Source organism: Penicillium chrysogenum (genome assembly GCF_028827035.1).
Source record: "Penicillium chrysogenum strain IBT 35668 chromosome Unknown utg000005l_segment0_segment0, whole genome shotgun sequence".
In the NCBI taxonomy this organism is placed as follows: domain Eukaryota; kingdom Fungi; phylum Ascomycota; class Eurotiomycetes; order Eurotiales; family Aspergillaceae; genus Penicillium; species Penicillium chrysogenum.
The window spans coordinates 2678660-2702453 of NW_026622753.1; the positions used below are offsets into that span (position 1 = coordinate 2678660).

Here is a 23794-nt window from a genome sequence, read left to right on the forward strand (position 1 = left end):
CAGGGCGACGTGTCTCTCGATTAGCGTCTCCGCAAACCCGAGTCCGCCTTTCAACTTTACCCTCTTCATCAATCTGTTTACCTATTTTACATATCTACCTCTGACCATTTACCCCTTCCGAGTTGCGCTTGAAAATAATTCCAAGTGCGCCGGCGGCCGAACCGCAATGTTCCTTTAGACTACCGAAAACAACCTAGTCCCCGAATCGAGTCTCCTTTCCAACCGACTGACATTCGATACATATTCAACAGTAGACCCCGAAATGTCTGCCAAAACCTCTCCAGAATCCGGGGAACCCAGCCCCGGCCAGACCCCCCGGTTCGACTTCTGCCTCGAATGGCAACGGGCCATCCACTCCGAACGATGTTGAGATGAAGAGCTTGCGCCCTGATCCCCCTAAAGGCTCAATTCGTCTGGGGGAGGATATTATGCAGTTGGCTCGGATGGGGGAGATTGGCACTATGCAGAAACTGTTCACGGCCAAAAAGTTCACCGCGAACCACCGCGACGAGGAGGGGATTACACCGCTGCATGTTCGTAAAAGCCCAGCGCAACATAACAAGGGATCTGTTTACTGACCGCATTCTCTCTTTCTAGTGGGCGGCAATCAACAATCAATATGCGATGTGTAGATTCCTGATCGACTCCGGAGCCGACGTCAACGCCAAGGGAGGAGAATCGGTGGCAACACCAGCCATGTGGGCTGCCCAACGGTGTCACTATTATATTGTAAACCTACTGCTCCAGAATGGAGCGGATCCTCTTCTGACAGACGTCCAAGGATACAACATCCTACACCTTGCGACCATCGATGGCAACGCTTTCCTACTCGTGCTGCTTCTACACCAGGAGATCCCCGTGGACGTTGTTGACCAACAAGGGCATACTGGGCTGATGTGGGCTGCGTACAAAGGGTATCCTGCATGTGTAGACTTGTTCCTACGATGGGGTGCCAATGCAAACGCCGTGGACGAAGGTGGCTTGACGCCGCTTCATTGGGCGCTGGTTAAGGGCTCAATGCCCTGTGTCCTGAAGTTGCTTGAATATGGCACCGACCGTTTCGCAAAGACCCGCGATGGAAAATCTCCTGCGACTGTGGCTCAGGAGATGAACACCCTGCGGGTTTGGTACCGCTCGCTCAACGAACGCGGCTTTGAACCTGATGGCACCCAAAAAGTGGTGCCTCTGGGCCTTTCAAGCTTCGTACGCAACAAGAGCATCATGACCAAGTTCTTCTTCCTCTGGCCTTTCTTGATTATCCTGGTTGCCATCTGGATGCTCAGTAACCTGGCGATCTTCGTTGCTGTGCCCCTCGTGTTAGTGACAGTCTTCGGGATGCAGTATGTCGCACAACAATTTGCGAACAAGGGGCCTATGGAATATCGCGTTCTGCAGAAGACACCGTATCTAGCTGGTGTCTTTGCAGGCACGTTGTTCTGGGTTGGCTTCCGCTATGTTTTCAAGGTGCTGCCGGCAACTTACTCATCGTCGCCGATTCTGAACATCTTGTTCACGGTCTTCTTTTGCTTGACTTCTTATTTCTACATCTTTTCCATGGTCCAGGATCCAGGTTACGTCCCGAAAGTGAGCAGCAGGAATCAGCAGAGAGAACTTGTTAAGGAACTCTTCGACCAGTGGAAGTTCGACGAAGAGAATTTCTGCATCCCATGTATGACAAGGAAGCCCCTCCGGAGCAGGCACTGTCGGCGCTGTGGGCGCTGCGTTGCAAAACACGATCAGTATGTGTCTTGGTAATATTTCTATTGATCTGATCACTAATGCTCAAATAGCCATTGCCCGTGGATTCATAACTGCGTCGGGTCGAACAATCTCCGCCATTTTGTTCTTTATATAGTCTCTCTCGAAGCTGGCATCATTCTTTTTGTGCAGCTAACTATTGCCTGTGAGTACTAGTGGCAAGGGAAAATATTGCCTAGGATCAGTCAACTAACAGGATGCAGATATCAATTCTCTACCCGCTCCTACCAATGCCACCTGCAATGTCATCAACGACACATTGTGTGACTATGCCTCTCGCGACCCCTTCACCCTGATTCTTAATGTGTGGATCACTCTCCAGCTGGTCTGGGTCACGATGCTGTGTGCTGTCCAGCTTGTCCAGATCTCTCGCAACCAGACAACCTACGAGAACATGCGAGGCCACCACATCGACCGATCCTACCCAAGCTCCCAAGCCTTTGCATCGGCCATGACTGCCGGAACCACGTCAATGGAAGCTGCTGGTCTTTCGGCTTCCGGACAAGGACCCAACCCGGCCCTTCGCGGCCCTCCCCCACACCGACGCAAGACCGGCTGCATCAAGCAATGGTCATCTCTCCTCGGAATCGACGCTTTTTGGACAACCGCCAAGGACGGTCTCCGCGACGGACCTCAGGCGGCCCGCCCTCGGAACCCCTTCTCCCGCGGTGTCGTCACCAACTGCCGTGACTTTTGGTGTGACCCGGCTCCGCTCTTCGGCAAGCGCCAGACTGGGGCGGCGATGCTCGGCGGCGAGGTGATCAACTATCACGATATGTACGAACCCCCAATGCGCATACACACTGGCAACCGGTCCGGTGACGGACCTGGTTACCGCAGCGTTGCTAGCGAGGACCCCGAACGCATGGTGTAAGCTGATCCGGGATCTGAGCGTATTTGCATTTGTTTTGTTTTTTTCCAGACCCTGCATTGATATCCTTCTGTGTTTTTATTATGCAAATCAGCGCGGTGTTGCATTACTGGGGCACGTGGCACGAGCAAATGTTTGCATTTTGCATTTAGAAGGGAACCTGTACAGTTGACGTCAGACATTAATGATTTATTTTACTATAATATTATGGGAGATGACTCTTGGACAAGAACAGGAACAAGAAAGTCCCTGGCTCTAGTGCCTATCCGGTATATATGACACAACCCACTTACTGTCCAAGGTTCTTTACCTAGGTAACCTCGAGTTCCCGCAGTTTCACACCCGCATCAGATAAGACATATAGTTTCCCTTGGCCATGCAGTGGCCCTGCAGCTAACCATCAACACGCTGCATAAGGGCCGATTTCCGACTTTCCCGCGGTGTTTCTGGAAAGATACCTATCTAGGGAGGGCAGTCCTATCCCATCCGAAAGGGCCGATTGGTGCGTCCAACTGGGCCTAGGTCCAGGTACATATGTACATATGTAATGACCGGGGTTACGCTTTACATTACGCATTACGCGAGCATAAGACGTACCTGCATGGGAGCTCTGGAGGTGCATATGCCAGCGCACACTACCTAGGTACTTCTGCAGCTTGAGATCCTGGCACGGGGATGACGGCAGTAGTGACTCCGGATATGCAACCTTGGTTGCCGGGCTGCAGGCTTTAAGGGAAAAGGAATGTTTGATCGCCGAGGGTCCAGTGTGGCCTGATCTCGTCCTGAACTTTCTAATATTGTGGCGGTCAACGATTACAAGTTAGGCTGCCAACAATTTCTTGGCTGATTACTAGCACTGTATACAACATAGTGTAACTAGGGCTGTCACCTCCCTAAACTTGCCTAGACACATACAGAACAGGCAATATGTACAATGTTAGTACATGATATAGGGTCCATCCAACGGCTTTCAATACTGGAGCCGGAAACAGGTCCGAATTACAGAACCCCAATCTGACACCTACCGAGGTAGGGAAACGAACCACAAGACATCAGATAAGTACATACGGAGCAGCAGTTTCCACTCTGGAAACATCCGATATCGCCGAAGAGAAAGCCGAAACTCAGTGGGAAATTGGAGATCTAATCTCTCGGGTACCGGCCCAGCCTCTGGACCTATGGAGACAAACACGAGGCATGTGCATGGATGTTACGGAACTTTGGCAGAATACAGAAAGACCATTTATGCTAATTTCTTCAAGGGAAAAGGGTGCAGGATCTACTCCGAACTCCGTGTACTATAATTATCTTTTTGCATATTTTATATTGTCCATCGTACGATGCGAAGCGCGGTTTCCGAATAAAATTACAGATTTAAGATTTACAAATTCACAGGTTTAAAAAATACCGAATCATAACAGTGCGTATGCGGGCTCCATCTCGCTAAAGACTCGACTAGGCAGGTGATGGAGCTCTAGGAAGCCACTTTTACTTAGTGCGGAATTGGGGAACTACGAATTGTAAGGAGAAAAGAGAAGTTACGGTCAAGCCCAACGCAATTGGAAAAAGCAATGTATTAATATGAATACCTCAAAAAAAAAGAAAGAAAGAAAAGAAGAAGCAAAAAAAGCAAAAACCGCCAAGTCCCCCAAGACAAGTCGATCAGATAAAAAAAATTTCGAGTTATCTGATCCATGCAGGACCCACTTGCCTTTATCTGATTTGATGTGATTCTTCACAATGGGATGGTTTGGGGAAATACCTACGTATGTACGGAGTAAGTCAGAGAAGCAAATCGATAACCTATATTGTATGTAGTATAAGAGTAGAAAATTCACAGCATACTAGTAACAGGTATACCATCCAGAATTGGGATCGACATCGATCAGCAGCTTGACAACTTTCGCGCGATTTTCTTGGATTTCCGTTTTCTAATGTCCCGCACTTGCCAAGGAACCTTAGAAAGTGACTTCTGTTTCTTTTTTAATTACCGTACAACTTCCGATCGGACGATTCTATGTACTCCACTTAGGAGGTCGGGGGACACCTGGACACACTTCGGCACTTAAGATTATCCTAAGATCTGGGCCGATCGGTAGTCTTGTGAACTCGAGAGAAAAAAAGAAAGGATTGAAGAAATATAGTAAACAAGCTCATCATTAACGCGAACAGAGGAAAAGAAAAAGAAAAATCTAAATACACATGTCTAAATGTTGAACAGAATAGCGAAGGGGAATCATCGAGAGCTGTCTCGGACATATTTTCAAAATCTCGGCCCACTTCCCCAAACCTTGGAAGTAAACCCGAGACACGAAACGACCATGTCACATTTTGTTTCACATTTTTCACAGCATAGCGCGCACCCGGGTGTCCTGCACCAAGGGGGCACCGGCCAGCTGATCCGCAAATACGGAGCTCACGATCTCGCCGCCCCGCACAGCCAGCACTGACAACAAAGAATCACTCAGACCGTGGGTCTGCTCGTTGCAACCTTGCAGCCAGATACCAGCCTGGGCACTGACCTTGGCACCGTCGAGCGAAACACGGTAATCCCGGCTGGGGTTCCAGCCTGACGCGCCGGCGGGCCGCAAGCTGCGCACGTTCTGAAGGAGTTCCTCATGCGCGTCGCGGAGGTAGCCCGTTGCGACCATCAGCGCATCGACATCCAACACTTCCTTGCCTTCGCTCTCATTCTTGACCGACTTGACGTGGATGCGCATGCGGCTTGATGGGTCGTGGTGCTCGATCCGGGCGACCTTGGTCTCTGCAAGGATGCGCTGCTGCCATTGTGTCTCGTCCGGGTTCTCCACTCGCTGCAGGTACATGTCGTTGTAGATGGACTCGATCAGCTCCAGGCGAACCACGCTGTAGTTCGTGGCTTTTTCGGTAGCGATGCGCTTCTTGCGTTCTTCGGCGCTCATCTCGTAGAACTTGTCTACGCGCTCGGGGTTGAAGATTTCGTTCACACTAGAAAAGGGTAAAAAAAAAGGTTAGCTGGGTTATGGTACGAGCTGCGCAATTGTTCTTTTTGAGGAAACGTACAAGGGCGAGTCATCGCTAGGACGCAGAGCGGTATCACGGAGGATGAGGGTGGTGCGCGAGTTGGGGTAACGGCGGTGCAAATCGTGGTAGATCTCAGCGGCACTTTGGCCACTGCCGACGACGGCAATATTGTAAGGGGCCATCTCGTCATTCAGCATTTGGGGCAGGTGAGTGCAGTACTTGGAGGAGTGCATGATGCGGGGATCCTGGGGGAAACCAGGAGGCATCTTAGCCTTACCACCGAGCGCAATGACGACCTTGCGGGAGTTGCGGGAGGAAATCTCGCCAGTACCAGTGTTGCGCGAGACAACGGTGAAGAAGTCGACAACACCACGGGAATTGGTGGGACCGGGGACAACCTCGACAACCTCCTCGCCGTAGTTGACAACATTGTCAAAGCGCAGGGCACACCAGCGCATGTAATCCTCGAACTCGACACGGGCGGGTAGGAAAGTGCCCAAGTTGGTGAAGTGGATGAGACGCTTCTTATGGTGTAGGTAATTGAGGAAAGTAAAGCTGCTGCGGGGATCGCGCATAGTAGCAAGATCCTTCATGAAGGAGATCTGCATGCGCGAGCCCGGGACCAGCATACCGGAGTGCCAGGCGAACTGGTTCTGCTTCTCCAGGAAGCAAACCTTGGGCTTGAAGTTGAGGTCCTTCGAGGCACCGAGGGTGGGGTCCATAGCATCGTTCAGGGCAATGGCAACGGCGAGCGAAGCTGGGCCGAATCCAACACAGAGCAGATCGTGCATCTCGTCAGCACCAGTGGGTCGCAACAGCGACCGACCTGACTGTGGTTGGGTGCGTGGCACCATGTCGTTGAGGAAGGAGAGCTCCGACTTGCGGGTAACAGGCTCCATGACGATTCAAGAGATTTAAGGTAAAAGGTAGAAGGTTAAAAAAAGAAGGGTATGTATATACAGCCGAAAAGGGAAATCCAAGAGCTTCAGGGGAGAGCTTCCAAGGTTCAAATCCTCCAAGGAAGAAAGAAAAAAGCAGGGAAAAAGGCTTTATATGATTCTCCGGAGAAGAAACGGATCAGATAACTTGACCAAGTGGATCCCCTTGAAGGTTCTCTGAAGCCCTCGCTTGAGCTTTTTGCCAAGTTTCCCGTATTTTTCTGGTTCGGGTGTCTTTTTCAATTTTATCGGATTTTATCAATTTTATCAATCAGTGAATTTCATCCGAGGTCTCCACTGTATATTTTCTTTTTTACTTCTTTTTAGTCTACGGAGTACGACGGTAGTAATTTATAAATATTGACATATTTCTCTATCCCGTATTAGATCCACACTATATGCAGAAAGATAAAAGAAGAAGAAGAAGAAGAAGAAAAGGTTGCTTCATGCACACCACGATCAACCAGAGCATAGCCATTTATAATTAAGGTCTTACGGCCGATGTCGGGAATGATTGGTTGTACGTATTATGGTATACATACGGAGTACATCTGTAACATGTTCACGTTGTTACCCCTCTTGGCAACGCATTGGACTCGTTTACAGTGGGACTTGCAGGAAAATTCCTCCGGAGTATAGAACCTATTATTATTTTTTTTGGCCTTTTTCTTTTTTTACCTTTCGGCGCTTGGGCGTTTTGAGGGGAACGATATTATATGAGCCTATTATTGCTACTGCTCTGCATATTAATCTTGTCAGTTTGTAATATATTATATAGGATCTCATACTACCTATATGTAGGCCTACGTCATTCGTAACCGGACACTCTCCACTGCTCCAGGGCTGTTTCGGCGGCTGATTCAGCCGAGTAGTGGGGGAATATGGTCTGACCTTTCCAACGTTGTAATAATAAAAAATATGGAAGGATTAGTATTAAATAAGAAAATAATAGACAGAGTAATACATACTGTAGAGTACATAGGTAATAAGGTACATAGGTAATACCTTCAAAATACATAATAAATAATATCGGAAATAATACATTCTCACCCACTTCGCTTTTCCGCGCTTGGCTCGCTGGAGATCATACAAAAATCTCATCTGTATGGATGTGCCCCTCGATTTGCTTTTTTCTTTTTGTTAAAACCCCGAAAATCCCCTTTCACCAAAATTGCTGGATGTGGGACTACTTTTTTTTGGCGCGTTTGCCTGCATACGATCTTCTCCAGCCACTCACGTTGCACCTAATTAGATCGACTAAGCAGACTACCTAGGTACTAGGCATATACTTTACCTTGGATATGTATGAGTGGGAGGAGGGAAAAAAGAACAAACCACACAGGTCATGGACCGATTCACCCAGTTTCCCGCCGTCAATGACGATGGTGATGATGTTCACATCGTACCATGGCAGGTGGATGCCCAACTCCCATCGGAAATATTTGCTTTGTCATGGGCAGTCTTGCTACGCGCATTCACAACAGACGAGAACCCAGTCTTTTTATTGAATGGTGCGCCAGTCAAGGCAGATCTATCTGCCCAAACGGTTCAGCCAGCAGATCTGGCTCCCGTATCAGATCTCTCACTTAAACACACAGCCGTGGTGTTGGAAGATCCTTTGTGCAGTGATGTCGGACATGCCCCGGCGTTGCAGTGGACCCTGGACCCCGCGACTCAGGTGGGAGTCCTGTGTGCGACCGGAGGCATGGACGCCGCTTTCCTGTACCAACTGGGCAACCAGCTGAAACAGATCGTGCAAGAGCAGGCTGCCCAGAAAGGTATACAGGTGACATTGTCTGCCGCGGAGGTTCCTGATCTAGCAATTTCAAACACCTCACCCTCCACACTGCCAGGGCCTCAACTTCTACACGAGCTTGCCCTGTGCAAGCTCAACGATTCAAACAACGCCATTGAATTCCTCACTGCGGATGGACATGTTCGTTGCTTGTCATACCGTGATTTGGACCGGCTTTCCTCGGAGCTGGCGAGTAAAATTGCTCGCGCTTCGAGAACTTCAAAGGGCCTACAGAGGGTTGTGCCAGTACTTCTGCCCCAGTCTGTGGAATTATACATTTCGTGGCTGGCTATCCTCAAGTCCGGCGCAGCTTTCTGTCCCTTGAACACCGATGCACCAATAGATCGCATTGAGTTTATCCTGCAAGATGTGGCTGCATCTGTGGTGGTCACAAATGATGCTCTTGCAACAAGAGTACCGCCGAAAGAGCATATTTCTATCCTTACCGTGGACGGTCTTGAAACCAACACCGAAACCACAGAGCCATGCTCAGAAAACAGCACTTCCACTGACCTGGCATATGTCATGTACACATCAGGCTCTACGGGCCGTCCCAAAGGCGTTGGTGTGTCCCATCTTGCTGCCACCCAATCACTTCTTGCTCATGATGATTTGATACCCCATTTCAAGCGCTTTTTACAATTTGCATCTCCCACCTTTGATGTTTCCGTGTTTGAGGTTTTCTTCCCGATGATGCGAGGGTCAACCCTCATCGGCTCCGAGAGAGAGAATATGCTTCTTGATATCTCCCATGTGATGACTACGATGAGAGTCGACGCCGCCGAGTTGACCCCAACGGTAGCCGGAGAGTTGCTGCGCGTACGAGCGGCAGCTCCATTTCTCCAGGTGCTCCTCACTATTGGTGAAATGCTTACTAGACATGTGGTAGACGAGTTTGGCCAGTCTGAGGGCAGAGATGGCATTCTCCATGGGATGTACGGGCCTACCGAAGCAGCAATCCACTGTACCGTTGCCACCCATTTCAAGGCCAAGGATCGTGTCAATATGATTGGAAAGCCTTTTAAAACTGTTTCCGCATACATCATGCCACTCCCCTCTGACGGCGATCTATCATCTATGCAACTTCACCCCCTTTCACTGGGCCAAGTCGGAGAGCTTGTGGTGGGCGGCCCTCAATTGGCAGACGGGTATATCAATCGACCTGAAGAAAATGCCAAGGCATTTATAGACAGTCCGGTGTATGGCCGCCTCTATCGCACGGGAGACAAAGCCCGTATACTCCCCACTGGAGAGATTGAGTGTTTCGGCCGAATTTCCAGCGGCCAGGTGAAGCTGCGAGGTCAGCGGATAGAACTTGGCGAGATCGAGCATGTTATCACGAGAGCTTCCGGTGTCCGCAGTGCTGTAACCATAGTCATCGACGGCAATTTGGTTGCATTTGTTCTGGTCACCGACAAGGTAACGACAGACAGCAGTCTCCGAGACGTCTGTCGTCGGCTGTTGCCTCGGTTCATGATTCCTGGCGAATTCGTACTCGTCGACCGATTCCCCCAACTTCCCTCGGGCAAGATCGACCGTAAAACATTAGAGGCAGATTTCATTCACCACCGAAGCACCGCTCAGGCTTTTGATGATCAACCCTGCCGAGACGAAAAAGAAGAGTCCATCATCTCAAGCGTGGCTGATGTGCTAGGCCGACGACTCTCGTCGACGGAGAGCCTAGCAGCAGCAGGGCTTGATTCGCTAGCAGCAATCCGTCTCGCGTCCCATCTATTGGATGCAGGAATTCGCTTAGGTGTGGCTACCCTTTTGGAGGCAGACTCAGTGGACGGGATCTGGCAGCTTGCCACCAGCCTTGAAGCTGCGAGCCCGACTGATGGTACGCAAGCGGCCCTGCAAACTATTCTGCAACTTGTTTTAGATGCAGGTGCAGCAAGGGTCGACTCACTGGGTTTGAGCGAACAGGTTTCGGACATCGTACCGTGTAGCCATATCCAACAGGCTATGATCTTGGAGACTGTTCGAGATGGCCAGGCATACTGGAACTGGATTGAGCTGGAATTCGAGCCCTCGGTCAATTTAGCTTCGGTGAAAAATGCATTTGGTCAACTGGTGAACCACAACGAGATCCTGCGGTCTGGATTTGTGCAGATCGGCCTCAAAGATCACTCATATGGCCGCTTCACCTGGAATACCATTGACGAGCATATTTCCGTGAAAAAAGAGCTTGACTACGATTTGGGCTTGAGTGCGGGTCACGATGTCTTAAACCCTTTCCGAGTCCAGATCAAGGAAGGGAAGGATCAGCTCCGCGTGCTGGTGCATATCCATCATGCACTTTACGATGGATGGTCTTGGCAACTCATGTTGAAGGATCTTAGAAGGATCCTGTCCGGAGAGGAGCTCACTTCTAAACCCCCATACAATGTGGTCGCAAACTTTCTCATTGAGCACAAACTGGGCAAATCGGCAAGAGAGTCCTCAGCGTACTGGCGTGATCAACTACAGGGTCTTTATCCTACAACTTTCCCTACTTTCCATGGAAATGCAGATGTCGTACATGCTACCGACAGGGCTACTCATGTGCTGGATATCTCCGTATCAAAACTTAACGAGGTTTCCCAGCATCTTCGCGTGAGCCGCCAAACCATTTTCCAAGCCGCGTTTTGCTATATCCTTTCTTCCTACCTTGGAACCGGCGACGTTACCTTCGGATCTGTCTTTTCAGGCAGGACTCTGCCCTTAAAGGGCATCGAGACTGTTCTCGGGCCTTGTATTAGAACGTTGCCTACACGCATGAACCTCGACAAAATGCAAGACGTGACTGATCTCCTCTTGGCCATCCAGAACACGAACCGCAAGTCAATCGATCATGGCAGCCTTCCTCTTCAGGATATAAAGAAGGCTTCTGGTATTGATTTGAACCGCAGTCTCTTCGATACGGCGTTTGTGTGGCAGGAAAGCATTTGGTCAGATGATGAGCAGGGCTCGGTGTTCCGGGAGGTTGGGGCGGGCGAATTTCTAGAATTTGCGCTTTTGCTGGAGTTTGAGCCACGAGAAGAAAGCATCTTTGCCCGGATGACTTATCAAAAGTCGCTGTTACCATACGAGCAAGCTATGATACTTCTCAAGCAGATTGATTCCGTGGCCTCGATCTTGATCGAGAAGATTAAGCTTCCGCTCAGGGAGATTCGATCATATCTTCCCTCGTCCACGTTGTCTATTCAACAGGCAGAATCGTGCGAGCAGGTTGATCTGCCAAGTTTGACATCCAGCGTCGAGACGATTGCCTCTACAGACCCTGACCGGGTAGCGGTTGAGTTGATGCTTTGGAAGCCAGAAACTCCCGCTCCATTTGTCGAAAGCATGACCTACAGCCAACTAAACTCCCGAGCCAATGCCTTTGCACACCTTTTGCTCCATGTCGGAGTGACGAAAGACGATCTAATCGCCATTCATCTGACAACGTCCCTTGACTTTTATGTTGCGGTGCTTGGAGTTGCGAAGGCTGGTGCTGGTCTCCTCCTAATTCCCCAGGCCTCTGTGCAGAAAATTCATTCTATTCTCTCCGTGGCGAAATCCAAGTTCTGCATCGTCGACCACTTGACGGAAACGGATCATCGTCTGAATTCTTCGAAGTCCATCCAGCTGCTTCACCTCTCTTATTCGCTGGATGTTTATCATGAGTTTAATATTCCACATATTAATGAAGGGTCTGATGTTGCCTATGCTGAAGTGACGCTTACTGAGAATGACTTCACGGAGACCATCGTCATCTCGCGCCAAAACCTACAAAGCAATATCAATGCCCTTGCAGACCTGTATCCATCGCCAACCGGGTCGAAAATGCTATCTTGTCTTCAAGGGTCAGGTAGTAAGTTTTCCATGAATTTTGATATCTAGGTTTTCTTTCTAACAAAACACAGCATCAATTTGCCAGACATTCTTCGCTTGGCACGTTGGCATGACGTTGTGCTCAACTACAGACTCAATCGTGAGGACTCGGATCGAGCAAGCTTGTAAAGATATGGAAATAACACACCTTCACTTGCCTCCCATGCTGGCCTCCCGTATTGATCCACAAGCCGTCCCCAGTGTGAAATACCTCCTCTCTTCGGGCGATGAAATTACTCCCAAGCTCCATCGCAACTGGGCTGGCAAAGGTCTTCACCAAGTATACAGCAGCCGAGCACTGGCTCACGCATGTACTCTCTGTCCCAATATGCAAGCAACGACCTATGTTCGAAACATTGGTAGACCCCTGAAGAACACATCTGTGATGATCGTGGCAGATGGAGATTCACTAGGTCTTCTTCCACGCGGCGCCATTGGAGAGTTATGCTTTGGCGGAGATCAAGTTGGGCGCTGTCTACCTGACTCCGAGCCATCAGCGACTAGGCGATTCGTTGACCATCCTGAGCTCGGTCGGATCTATAGAACGGGTGACATGGGAAGACTTCTTCCTGATGGTACACTCATTCTTTCCCGAAGTTCTGGCCTTGCACAGCCGTATGGCCTGTCTACTGATCTTGATGAGGTTGATCGCGCTCTCATGTCTTTGGAAATGGTCCACGAATCAGTGAGCATGATTTTGGACGAACCAACATTGCGCCAGCAGAGATTGGCAGTATTTTGGGTTCCTTCAACGAAATACTCAGATTCTGTGCAAATCGAGGAAGCTACGAATGATCTTTTCAGGGAGCTCACCAAGAGACTGTCTCCTTCTAGCCTTCCGTCGCTTCTCGTTCTCGTAGAAGCGATAGATCTTACTAGGTCTTATAAGACTGACCATTTCATGTTGAGGCAACGGCTGGGACAGCTGACAACAAAAGACCTTACGATATTCTCGCCAAAGCTCAATGCCGATGATACTGGTGATAATTTCACTGAGCTTGAGAGGACCATCTGTAGTGCGCTATCCGCAGTTACTGGTACCGACCAAAGCAACATCCGCAAGCACGTGTCCTTCTACAGAATGGGTCTGGACTCTCTTTCTGCCATTTCCTTCTCGCGGAAGCTGTATGAGTCTGGATGTGGAAGGATTGCTGTGTCCACAATCTTGCGCCATAGCTCTATTGCTCAGCTTTCAGCTGTCATTCCTGCCACGATCAACGAGAATCAGCCCGGACAGGCTGTGGTGCCCGCACCACCAACTGTGTTCGATGAAGTATTCACTCATCAGGTAGAAGATGAGTTCAAAGCTGCAGCTGTACCAGTTCAGAGCATTTACCCTTGCACTCCACTCCAGGAGGCTATGCTTGCAGCTGAGTCTAGTGGTCATTCAGCTTATTTCAATCACCTCTTGCTTCTTGTGCACACCAATGCCCAGGATATGAGAGCAGCATGGGCCAAGATGATGCAAAGACAAGGCATTCTTAGAACTTGTTTCATGCAAACTCATGATAAGCGGTTTGCATATGTTCAGGTTGTACTGGATACATCGGTCTTACCGTGGTCTCATATTGAAACCTCTTCTTCTGAACTTGAGAATGTCATCAAGGAGAGCAAGTCCAAATTTGAGGGTCTTTCTCCTGTCAACGGCCAGCTGCCCTACTCGTTGACTTTGATAACCGACTCCACTGCGCAGAAGACACATCTTCTGCTGTCCATTCATCATGCATTGTATGACGGAGAAGGCATCGCCCAGTTGTTACAAGAGCTCCAGATGTTGCTTTCAAACCAAGAATTGCCAACAACCGCTCCATTCCGCAACTTCATCGATTACATGACCTCTGTTGATTATGGCTCGTCGGACGAATACTGGGACCAGTACTTGTCAGGTGTTTCACCGACCCTTCTTCCCACGCCCGAGCCTGTAGCCCATGCAGGCAAGTTGGCATCACAGCAGATCCATACATCCCTAAATGGATCTTTCATATCATTCAAGCAACAATGCAAAGACCTCTCTGTGACCCCTTTGAACATTTTCCACGCTGCATGGGCCAGACTCCTCTCTCTGTACACTGATTCCTCCGACGTCTGCTTCGGCAATGTCTTCAGCTGCCGAACTGTTCCCTTGGATGGCGTAGATCGGATAGTTGGCCCTTGCTTCAACACACTTCCAATTCGAACCAAGTTCTCCTCGACCGCAACAAATATTGACATCATTAACTTGTCCCGAAAGAGCAATAACGACATTTTGCCTCACCAACTCAGTCCTCTACGGCGTATTCAACGGCGTGTTCTTGGTGATGGCTCTCGCCTCTTTGACACGCTGGTCATCTTCCAGAACAGAAGTGCAGATCTTGACCGCAATATCTGGGAACTTCTTCAGGACGAAGGAAACATGGGATTCCCCTTAATTTGTGAGATCGTCCCCGACGAGTCAATCGACAGCATCCGTGTCTGCCTCCACTTCCAAGTATCCCATGTCTCGCAAGCTGTGGCTGAGAACATCGCGCGGGACTTTGTGGCCCTTGTTGGACACATCACTCAGTACCCGTCTGCTCAGGCATCCGATAAGCGACTATTTGAGACAGACATTCCTCGGGTCTTTGAACAGAAGGTGCCCAAAATGACAGAATCTGTTCATTTCCTGACCGAACCTCGGCAAAAGCGCCCATGGTCCTACCAAGAGGAGATTGTTCGCGACCTTCTTTGCAAATTTTCCAATGTCGACTCGGATAATGTGCTCCAGGATACGACGATCTTTCAACTTGGCCTGGATAGTATCAATGCTGTGCAGGTATCGGCGAAGCTGCGTGGGTTAGGGTATAATATCTCATCTGGTGATATTCTCGAGGTATGTCATGTCATATCCGCGGGGGTTGATTGTCGACCATGAATCCTGTTAATAACTTACTGACTTATATCAGGCTGCTTCTATTGACCAAATTGCTTCTCTTCTTACTTCCAGCTCCAAGGTTGTCGAGGAAATCGAGTTTGACTTTGAACTTTTCCAAACCCATCATTTACAATCTGTCTGCGAACAACTTGAGATTTCTTCGCAGATGGTGCAATCTCTTCGCCCTTGTACGCCAGTTCAGAATGGAATGCTGGCGATGTTCACGAATTCACATGGTGAAGTGTACTTCAACCGAATGGGCTTGAGATTCTCCGTTCCTCTGGACAAGAGGATTTTGAAAGAAGCATGGTCTAAAGTCGTGGCTCAGCATGAGATGCTTCGAACAGGCTTCGTGCAATTGCGCGATCAGCAGAATCCTTTTGCTATGATAACTTACCATGACAACAGCAAACTACCATGGTGCGAGACCACGACCCCCATGGCAGACACCCCTGGTGTTCAAGAAAAGCATGCTTTGGAAAATCTCCACCAACCCCCATGGAGCATTGAAGTAGAGGCAGGTGATAACACCAGTATGATGCATTTTTCTGCATTGCACGCTATTTACGATGCTCAGTCTCTGGCTACCATATTTGCGGACGTCAGGGCAGCATATGAAGGGAAGGCTCTGTCTATGCCGGCGCCGGTAACCAACACTCTCGGCCCTATCCTTCTTGAAAGCAAGAGCCAGAGCGAATCCGCGCAATACTTCTGGAAGGAACTGGCCCCAGAAGTGCAACCCTCCAAATTCCCCGACTTGCATCCCATCCGCACAAACGAGCGAACATTACTCACCACCTCCATCCGTTGCGCACAGTCTCGCAAGGCCCTTGAAGATGCCTGTCGAGAGATCGGCGTTACACTACAGGCAGCGGGGCAAACCGCATGGGCCCGCTTGCTCTCTGCATATACAGGCGAGTCCAACGTCACTTTTGGGACTGTGCTTTCTGGTAGAAACTTATCTGCCGCTGCTCAACATGCGGTATTCCCGTGTCTGGTCACAGTGCCAACGCCCCTACATATTGAGGGTTCCAACCGACAGCTTTTGGACCGTACACTGAAGCGAAACGCTTTATTGGTGAAGAATCAGTTCGCACCTCTGTCACATATCCAGCGTTGGCTAGGCAGCGATGAGCCACTATTCGATACGCTGTTTGTCTATCAGAAGTTTACTTTGGATGCTGTTGGTACCGATGGGTGGGATATCATTGACGAGGAGACGAATATTGATGTAAGTAGAACAAGCAGACAGAATACTCCGCGACTTTGCAGGATTTTGACTAACATTATGCAGTATCCTCTTTCTATCGAGTTGATTCCGCAATCGACAGATCTTCAGATTTCACTGAGCTACCGGGGAGATCTTGTCCCCGCGGAGCAAGCAACGATTCTCTTGAGTCAGTATGACAAAATTTTGCAGGATACTGTCTTCCGTCCGGATGCCAGTTCCACCGATTACGAGTCCCTGGGTAGTAGTCTGCTATCCATTACTCCTGCGAAAGAAGCCCCGATTCCTACTACGGTGTCTTTGCTGCACCAATTCGTCGAAACGAACGCGCTCAGGATCCCCGAGAGGATTGCATTCGAATTTGCTTTCGGTAACACTGCAGACAATCTCCATAAGAAGTCTTGGACTTACCGCAAGTTCAATGAATGTGGCAATCAAATTGCACATCTCCTGCAGGCAAAGGGAGCCGTTCCCGGTGGAATTGTGGGAATATGCTTTGACAAGTGCCCTGAAGCCTCCATGGCGATTCTGGGTATCATGAAAGCTGGATGTGCATATTTGGCTATTGACCCTGGTGCCCCTATCTCTCGTAAGCAGTTCATGTTAGAGGACTCCGGTACCAAGATCCTGCTTTGCAATCAATTGAAGATGGTGGAACTGGAGGGTCTGCCAGATATTGACATTCAGGCACTTGATGAGCCTGGGCTGTTTGATGGAGTCTCAACAGGTGATATCTCACTTTCCCGTTCTATTCAGCCAGATGATACTTGTTATTGTCTGTACACCTCTGGTACTACCGGAACACCGAAAGGCTGCGAGATCACGCACGATAATGCTGTGCAAGCAATGCTGGCATTCCAAAGATTGTTCGCAGGACACTGGGATGAAGAGTCTCGGTGGTTACAATTTGCCTCCTTCCATTTCGACGTCAGTGTTTTGGAACAGTACTGGAGCTGGAGTGTTGGAATTTGCGTCACTTCCTGTCCGCGAGATCTGCTGTTTGAGGATCTCACTGGAACGATACAGAAGCTTCAAATTACGCATATCGACCTGACGCCCAGTCTGGCAAGACTAGTCCATCCCGACGAGGTTCCGTCCCTTTGTCGGGGAGTCTTCATCACCGGCGGAGAGGCTTTGAAACAAGAAATCCTCGATGCCTGGGGCAGACATGGTGTTATTTACAATGGATACGGGCCTACTGAAGTTACTATCGGATGCACCATGCTCCCACGGATGTCTGCCAACGACAAAGCCTCAAACATCGGGCCCCAGTTCGATAATGTAGGGTCATATGTCTTCAGCCCCGGCACCACGACACCAGTCCTACGCGGCAGTATAGGCGAACTCTGCGTCTCGGGACCTCTCGTTGGAAAGGGCTACCTGAACCGAGCCGACCTCACCAAAGAACGGTTCCAAGAGCTCCCCAAATTCGGCGATCGCATCTATCGCACAGGTGATCTCGTGAGGATTTTGTACGATGGAAGCTTCCAGTTCCTTGGTCGTATTGATGACCAGGTCAAGCTCCGTGGACAGCGACTTGAAATTGGAGAAATTAACGAGGTCATCAAACAAGCAACGCCTGGATTGAACGAAGTCGCTACCCTAGTGATCACGCACCCCAAACAGTCGAAGGACCAACTTGTCTCGTTTTTCACGACTATCGCTGCAGATAGGAAATCTCGTGCTGTCGACGTCAGGGTCCGATCTTCAAAAGATGATCGCGCCCTACTGTCAAAGATTAAGGGCGCTTGCCGCACTCATCTTCCCGGGTATATGGTGCCTACACATATCATCCCGATGACCCGCTTCCCACTTTCTGCCAATAACAAGGTTGACATGAAAGTCTTGAAGGGTACCTATCAGGAGCTTTCTCTGGAGGATATTCAGAAATTGGGCTCGATGAGTGTTGGCCAGCCTACTGACAGTGTCCAGGAACAGAAGATCATTTCTGTTCTGGCGAGGTTTATTGGTTCTTCTGCAGAGAAGGTCTCGTCATGGTCCAGTATCTACGAGCTTGGCCTGGATTCTATATCTGTTATTGCGTTCTCGAGATGTCTCCGGGAGGCTGGCTTTTCTCAGGCTCAGCCATCGATCGTCATGAAGTGTAAGTCTGACATTCCAAGTGCTGGCTGAGAATATACTTGACTAACGATGTCTAGATCCTACAATTTCTGGCATGGCTTCGGCTCTACAGGTGCCTATGTCGTCTTCTGTCTCTGGGGATACCCTCCAAAGAAATTCCAAGCAACGCATCGAGGCTTTCGCCCACAAGAACTCCCACGCTATCGTCGAGCATATCGGAGCCATCGATGCTGACGTTGAAACCATTGCGCCCTGCACTCCGCTCCAGGAAGGTATCATATACCACTACCTGTCTAGCAGCACGCCATTGTACTGCTCATCTTTCACTTTCGAGCTCGACCCTTCGGTCAATCTCGAGGATTTGCGCGCAGCTTGGAGTCAGGCCCAGAGAGACGTTCAAATGCTGCGTGTCAGGTTTTCGCCATCTCCAGATGGCTACGCCCAAGCTGTCATGAAGAAAGAAGCCCTCCCGTGGTTCCTTGCTACCGCCCGCACTAAAGAGGAGATTGATGACTTGCGCAAACAACGACACCAACACTGGTCTACCCAGCTCGACAATCTTTCATCAAATCTGTGGGAAGTCGGAGTCATTTCTTCCCCCAAAACATCGGTCATGTGTCTGAACATCTTCCATGCTCTCTATGATGGAAACAGCCTGGTCCTGCTCCTCGAATCGGTTGCCCGAAATTATCTCGGCCAGAGCAAGAGTTCACAGTCAATCCCGGAGTTCACTGATGTATTGCACTTCGGTCCCCTTTGTAAAGATCCTGCAGCAGAGGCATTCTGGAAAGAGCATCTTGTCGGCTGTAGTGATCGAGCCTTCGCCGAGAACCGCCAAGTAGACAGCTCACCAGTTCTGCTCAAAGTTCAAATGAATGCGACGAATCAGGTTGACCATCTTTGCCAGTCGCTCAATGTCACACAGCAAGCTGTTCTCCATGCCTGCTGGCTTCTCACTCTCCAGGAGCAATACTCATTCGTGCCAGCACTTGGTATCATTGCCTCAGGCAGGACAATCGATATACCAGGCATTGGCGACGTTATTGGTCCACTGTTCAATACGATCCCCAGCAACGTCCAGCTGGATGGCTTGGAGTCTTGGTCTGATATTGCTAAGCGCTGCCATGACTACCATGTGTCCATGATTCCTTTCCAAAACACCGCCCTGCGGGACATTGTGAAATGGCTCGGAAAAAGTTCCGATGAGCGACTCTTCAACTCTTTGTTTGTCTTCCAGAGGGAAGATGATACCCACGAATCGTCCACAAAAGGTCTTTGGCGTACACTCGACTCAGAGGCCCAGCATGAGTACCCTCTGGCCTTTGAAGTTGTGCGCGATGGCAAGCAATATCTGACAGCCACCATTGCCGCAAAGAGCCATGTGGTATCGTTGGAGGACGCTCAGCAGATGTTATCTACGTTTGAACGAATACTTTCTGGGTTTGCGCAAGACCCCAACAAAGTGTTGCCCAAGATAAACCGGGTGCCTCTCACTCAGACTGTGACGAATGGCGAAGTCAACGGTCACTACGAATCTCCGAGGACGTCAGAACAAACAAATGGTGAATATACCAATGGCTCTTTGTTTGAATGGACTTCCCAGGCTTCCACAATCCGCAACGTCATCGAAACCCTTGCAGGAGTGGAACCGCAATCCATCAGCGAGAACACGTCAATCTTTGAAGTTGGACTTGATAGCATCGATGCAATCAAAATCTCCTCTCGGTTGAGCAAGGCCGGAATCAAACTTCCCGTTAGCTCCATCATGCGCCATCGTACAGTGAAGGCCATGAGCGAGCAACTCTCAATGACAAGTAGCCATACAAAAGATGCGGCACTGCCATTGCTCAATCAGCTAGAGAAATCATTGGCCAAGTTTATCGGTGCTGAAGGTCTTCTCCCGCCGAGCGCGACTCGAATCCTACCAGCTACACCCATCCAAGAAGCTATGGTAGCAGAAATGTCTGCCTCCGGTTACAAGCATTACTACAGCCACGAAATCCTCGAGCTTGAGCCAGATGTGGACATTGAAAAGATGGAGCGGGCATGGAGAGCTGTCGTTAGGGCCCACCCTATACTTCGTACTTCGTTCGTTGAAGTCTGGGATCCGCAGATTCCTGTTTCGTATGCCCAAATAGTTCATGGCGAGGATCATATTGACCTTCAGACTGTCTATTTGCACGGAGTCTCCGTGGAATCCATTATAGAGACTCAGCGTTCAAGGGCACGCCAAGAACTGATAAGCAGCCCTTTGCTATCTATTGCCATTGCAGTGGATGGAGCTAGGCGGTACGTCGTTTTGTCAATTGCGCATGCTCTTTATGATGGCTGGTCAATCAACCTACTTCATGAAGATATCGCAAGGTCTTATGCTGGTGCAGAGTGCTCCCGCCCGCCGGTTGATGACATTCTCGAGCAAATTATTTCCTCATCTGGCCAGGAAGCACTCAGGTTCTGGCGAGCAACGCTATCTAATTTCGCCCCGGTATCTTTCGCGTCTATGGAGCATGCTGACAATGCGTCGACTGTCGTTCACCGAGCAGAACAATCGTTATCTGTGCCACTGTCCAAAGCGGAGGCGTTCTGCAAACGCCATAGCATTACTCTCCAGGCACTTCTCGTCAGCTGTTGGTCTCTTGTCCTTGCCACGCATGTCAAGAAGCTAGACGTTGGATTTGGGCTTGTCCTTTCTGGTCGGAACGTGGCTGACTCTGAGCATGTGATGTTCCCGACCATGAACACTGTCGCCATGCGAGTTATTCTTCATGGGACGCGCGTAGAATTGGTGAAGTATGTACAGGAGGCTCTCCTAGCCATGTCTGAACATCAGCATTTCCCGCTTCGGCGCGCCAGACCAGATACGGGATCGCGGGCGTTGTTTGATACGCTTTTCATGTATCAGAAGAGGCCGGTAGAGAATATCCAGGCCCAGCCTGGCCAGGCTTTGTATAGATCTATTGGTGGAACAGCCGATGTTGAATACCCTGTTTGCGCTGAAGTAGAAGGTGTCGGGGAGGATTTGGTTGGACGAGTTGCTTGTCGTGGGAATGTTGTTGGAGATCAAGACACACTTGCGCTCTTGGGGCAGATGGGCGATATACTTTCGTCTATCATTGATGATCCATCTGAACAGACTGTCGAATTCACCAGCGAAGGAGTGAAGGTTTGTGGGAGCGCGGCTTTCCAGGATGAGTTGGGACAAGTTATCAAGACTGATGCAGAGCCCCGGGCACTCAGTCACGCACAATGGTTGCCCATTGAGTCAAAGATCCGCAAGGTTCTTTCCATTGCATCCGGAGTACCTGAAAGCTCCATTGAGAAGAGCTCCACAATTTTCGAGCTTGGTCTGGACAGCATCAGCGCCATCAAGGTGGCTGCGCTCCTGAAGAAACAGTCCGTCAAGCTTGCGGTCAGTGACATGCTTCGGGCTGGTACCATCGAGAACATGGCCAAGGCAGCCAACAGCAACCAGACGGAGTTCTCACTCACAAATATATCGAGCATTCTCCACGAATCACTCAATGGTACTAATGTAGCGGAACTGCTACAGTCGCACGGTATTGATTCGCAACGGGTGCGAAAGGTGTTCCCCGCAACTGCAGGACAGGTCTATTTCCTCTCAATGCACGCCGTGAATCCCCAGGTATTCTACCCTGAGTTCTACTATGTGGCATCACGGAAATTGAGCCCTGAAGTACTTGATCGGGCCTGGGCTCGGGTCATAGACCAAACCCCAATGCTTCGAACAGCATTCGTTCCCACTTCTGGCTCTCCGCTATTGCCCTATATGCAGATCGAGTTTGAGGCTGTGAACATCCCTGTGATCTGGCATTCCAAGTTCGATCGGCATCTTGTTTCAAGAAGTCTCAAGCAAGAATTTGGGGCAGTGCCGGTCGCACTGCATGCCTGTCAAACGAACAAGGGGACGGCGCTTATTCTGCAAATCCACCATGCACTGTACGACGCTGTCAGTCTACCCCATATCTTAGACAGACTTGTTACACACTGCAGTCAAGAGGAGGTTGCCAAGCCAAACCCCGACCTTGAACTCTCACAGCTCGTAGCATTCCAGCATGTTCATTCGCCCGTGGATGTCCGGCGGCAATTCTGGCAAAAGTATCTAGGCCAAATGCCAACAGCGGCAAAACGAGGGGATGGCTTCGGCTCTGTGCAACATCACTACCGGCCGGGTCTGGTTTCGAATATGATTAGTGTCGAAAAGGTTGCTAAGCGCCAGGGCCTTAGCATTCAGACCGTCTTTTTGGCTGTCTATGCTCGAGTGCATTTGCAGGAATTGGATGCAGCTGAAACCATAGATGACGCAGGGTCTCGCAGGCGGTTAACTGTTGGACTGTACCTTGCCAATCGATCTCATTCCATCGAAGGTCTCGCCGAGTCGGTGGTTCCCACCGTTAACATTGTTCCACTACGACTGGACGACAAACTCAGCGATTCCAACGACACCCTCCTTGACGCCGCCCGCAGAATCCAAACTGAGATCAACAAGATCAGCCGACCAGAATACTCGGGTGTGTCTCTCCTGGAAATTGCCGAATGGACGGGCGTCCGAATCGACACCTGCGTCAATTTTCTGCGACTCCCTGAGCAAGAATTGAAAGCACCCAGCAACGGTGACCAAGTAAAGTTTGCTCTCACAGCAATTCAACGCGAGGAGTTTGAAGATCTTAGCGGGGCCGCCCCAGTTTCGGAAAAAGACACAATTCCGATTAATGGCAATGGCGTGGCGCCACCGGGTGCAGCCGAGACGAGCCCGGGCCTCGAACATCCAAGCGCCTCAACGGCTCAAAACATCTTCCTGGTAAGTGGGCGAATGCACATCACTTCTGCATGTTACCAGGGTGATTGAGCCTTATGCGATTGCTTACATTTCAACAGCCTATGATCGACGTGGAAGCCGCCATCCGTAATGGTCGGTTAGACTTTGGGCTCTTCGCACCGGAATCCCGTCTGGACCGAGACACAGCGGAGAGTGTGATCGGCGCTATGCGACGGGAGATGTCTGCATTGGTGACAGATTTTGAATTGATATAGAATGTCTAGTGATGCTAGGGATGGAAGAGAGGGGAGGGGAAAGAGTATCCGGGGTGATTGTACGGAGTACGGAGATTGGAGTATGGAGTACGGAATATCATAGATTAGGTTTTCTTTTCTTTTCTTTTTATTTTCATGTGGATAATTTGCTATTTTGTTTTCTGCTATATTTCGCTATTCTCGCTATTCTCTACTATTGCTGATCATACTCGGTGCATATGAGGCGTTGGATGTGTATAGTTTTTTCCCGGATTATCGAAAGCCATGTGATTTGACGAGTGACGGCGGGACCCACGGACCGGGACGGGCCCGTTGGATCTTT

At 49.8% G+C, this 23794-nt stretch overlaps 3 protein-coding genes across 3 annotated transcripts; 2 read left to right on the forward strand and 1 right to left on the reverse strand.

The window, feature by feature from the left end:
- Positions 1-254: 254 nt before the first annotated feature.
- N7489_009430 (ankyrin repeat domain-containing DHHC palmitoyltransferase family protein) lies at positions 255-2632 on the forward strand (the record flags this gene model as incomplete). Its single annotated transcript, XM_056715180.1, has 4 exons — positions 255-533; positions 598-1739; positions 1791-1903; positions 1962-2632. Coding segments are annotated over 4 exons (2205 nt in total), but the record flags the coding sequence as incomplete, so codon positions are not given.
- Positions 2633-4974: 2342 nt separating this feature from the next.
- N7489_009431 (uncharacterized protein) lies at positions 4975-6531 on the reverse strand (the record flags this gene model as incomplete). Its single annotated transcript, XM_056715181.1, has 2 exons — positions 4975-5596; positions 5672-6531. 2 exons carry the CDS (start codon positions 6529-6531, stop codon positions 4975-4977), a joined length of 1482 nt encoding a protein of 493 aa, XP_056562803.1.
- Positions 6532-7915: 1384 nt separating this feature from the next.
- On the forward strand, positions 7916-23472 carry sidC (nonribosomal siderophore peptide synthase SidC; the record flags this gene model as incomplete). The annotated part of the gene is made up of 6 exons (XM_056715182.1): positions 7916-12200; positions 12253-15068; positions 15142-16341; positions 16405-18442; positions 18498-23239; positions 23317-23472. 6 exons carry the CDS (start codon positions 7916-7918, stop codon positions 23470-23472), a joined length of 15237 nt encoding a protein of 5078 aa, XP_056562804.1.
- Between the last annotated feature and the right edge of the window lie 322 nt (positions 23473-23794).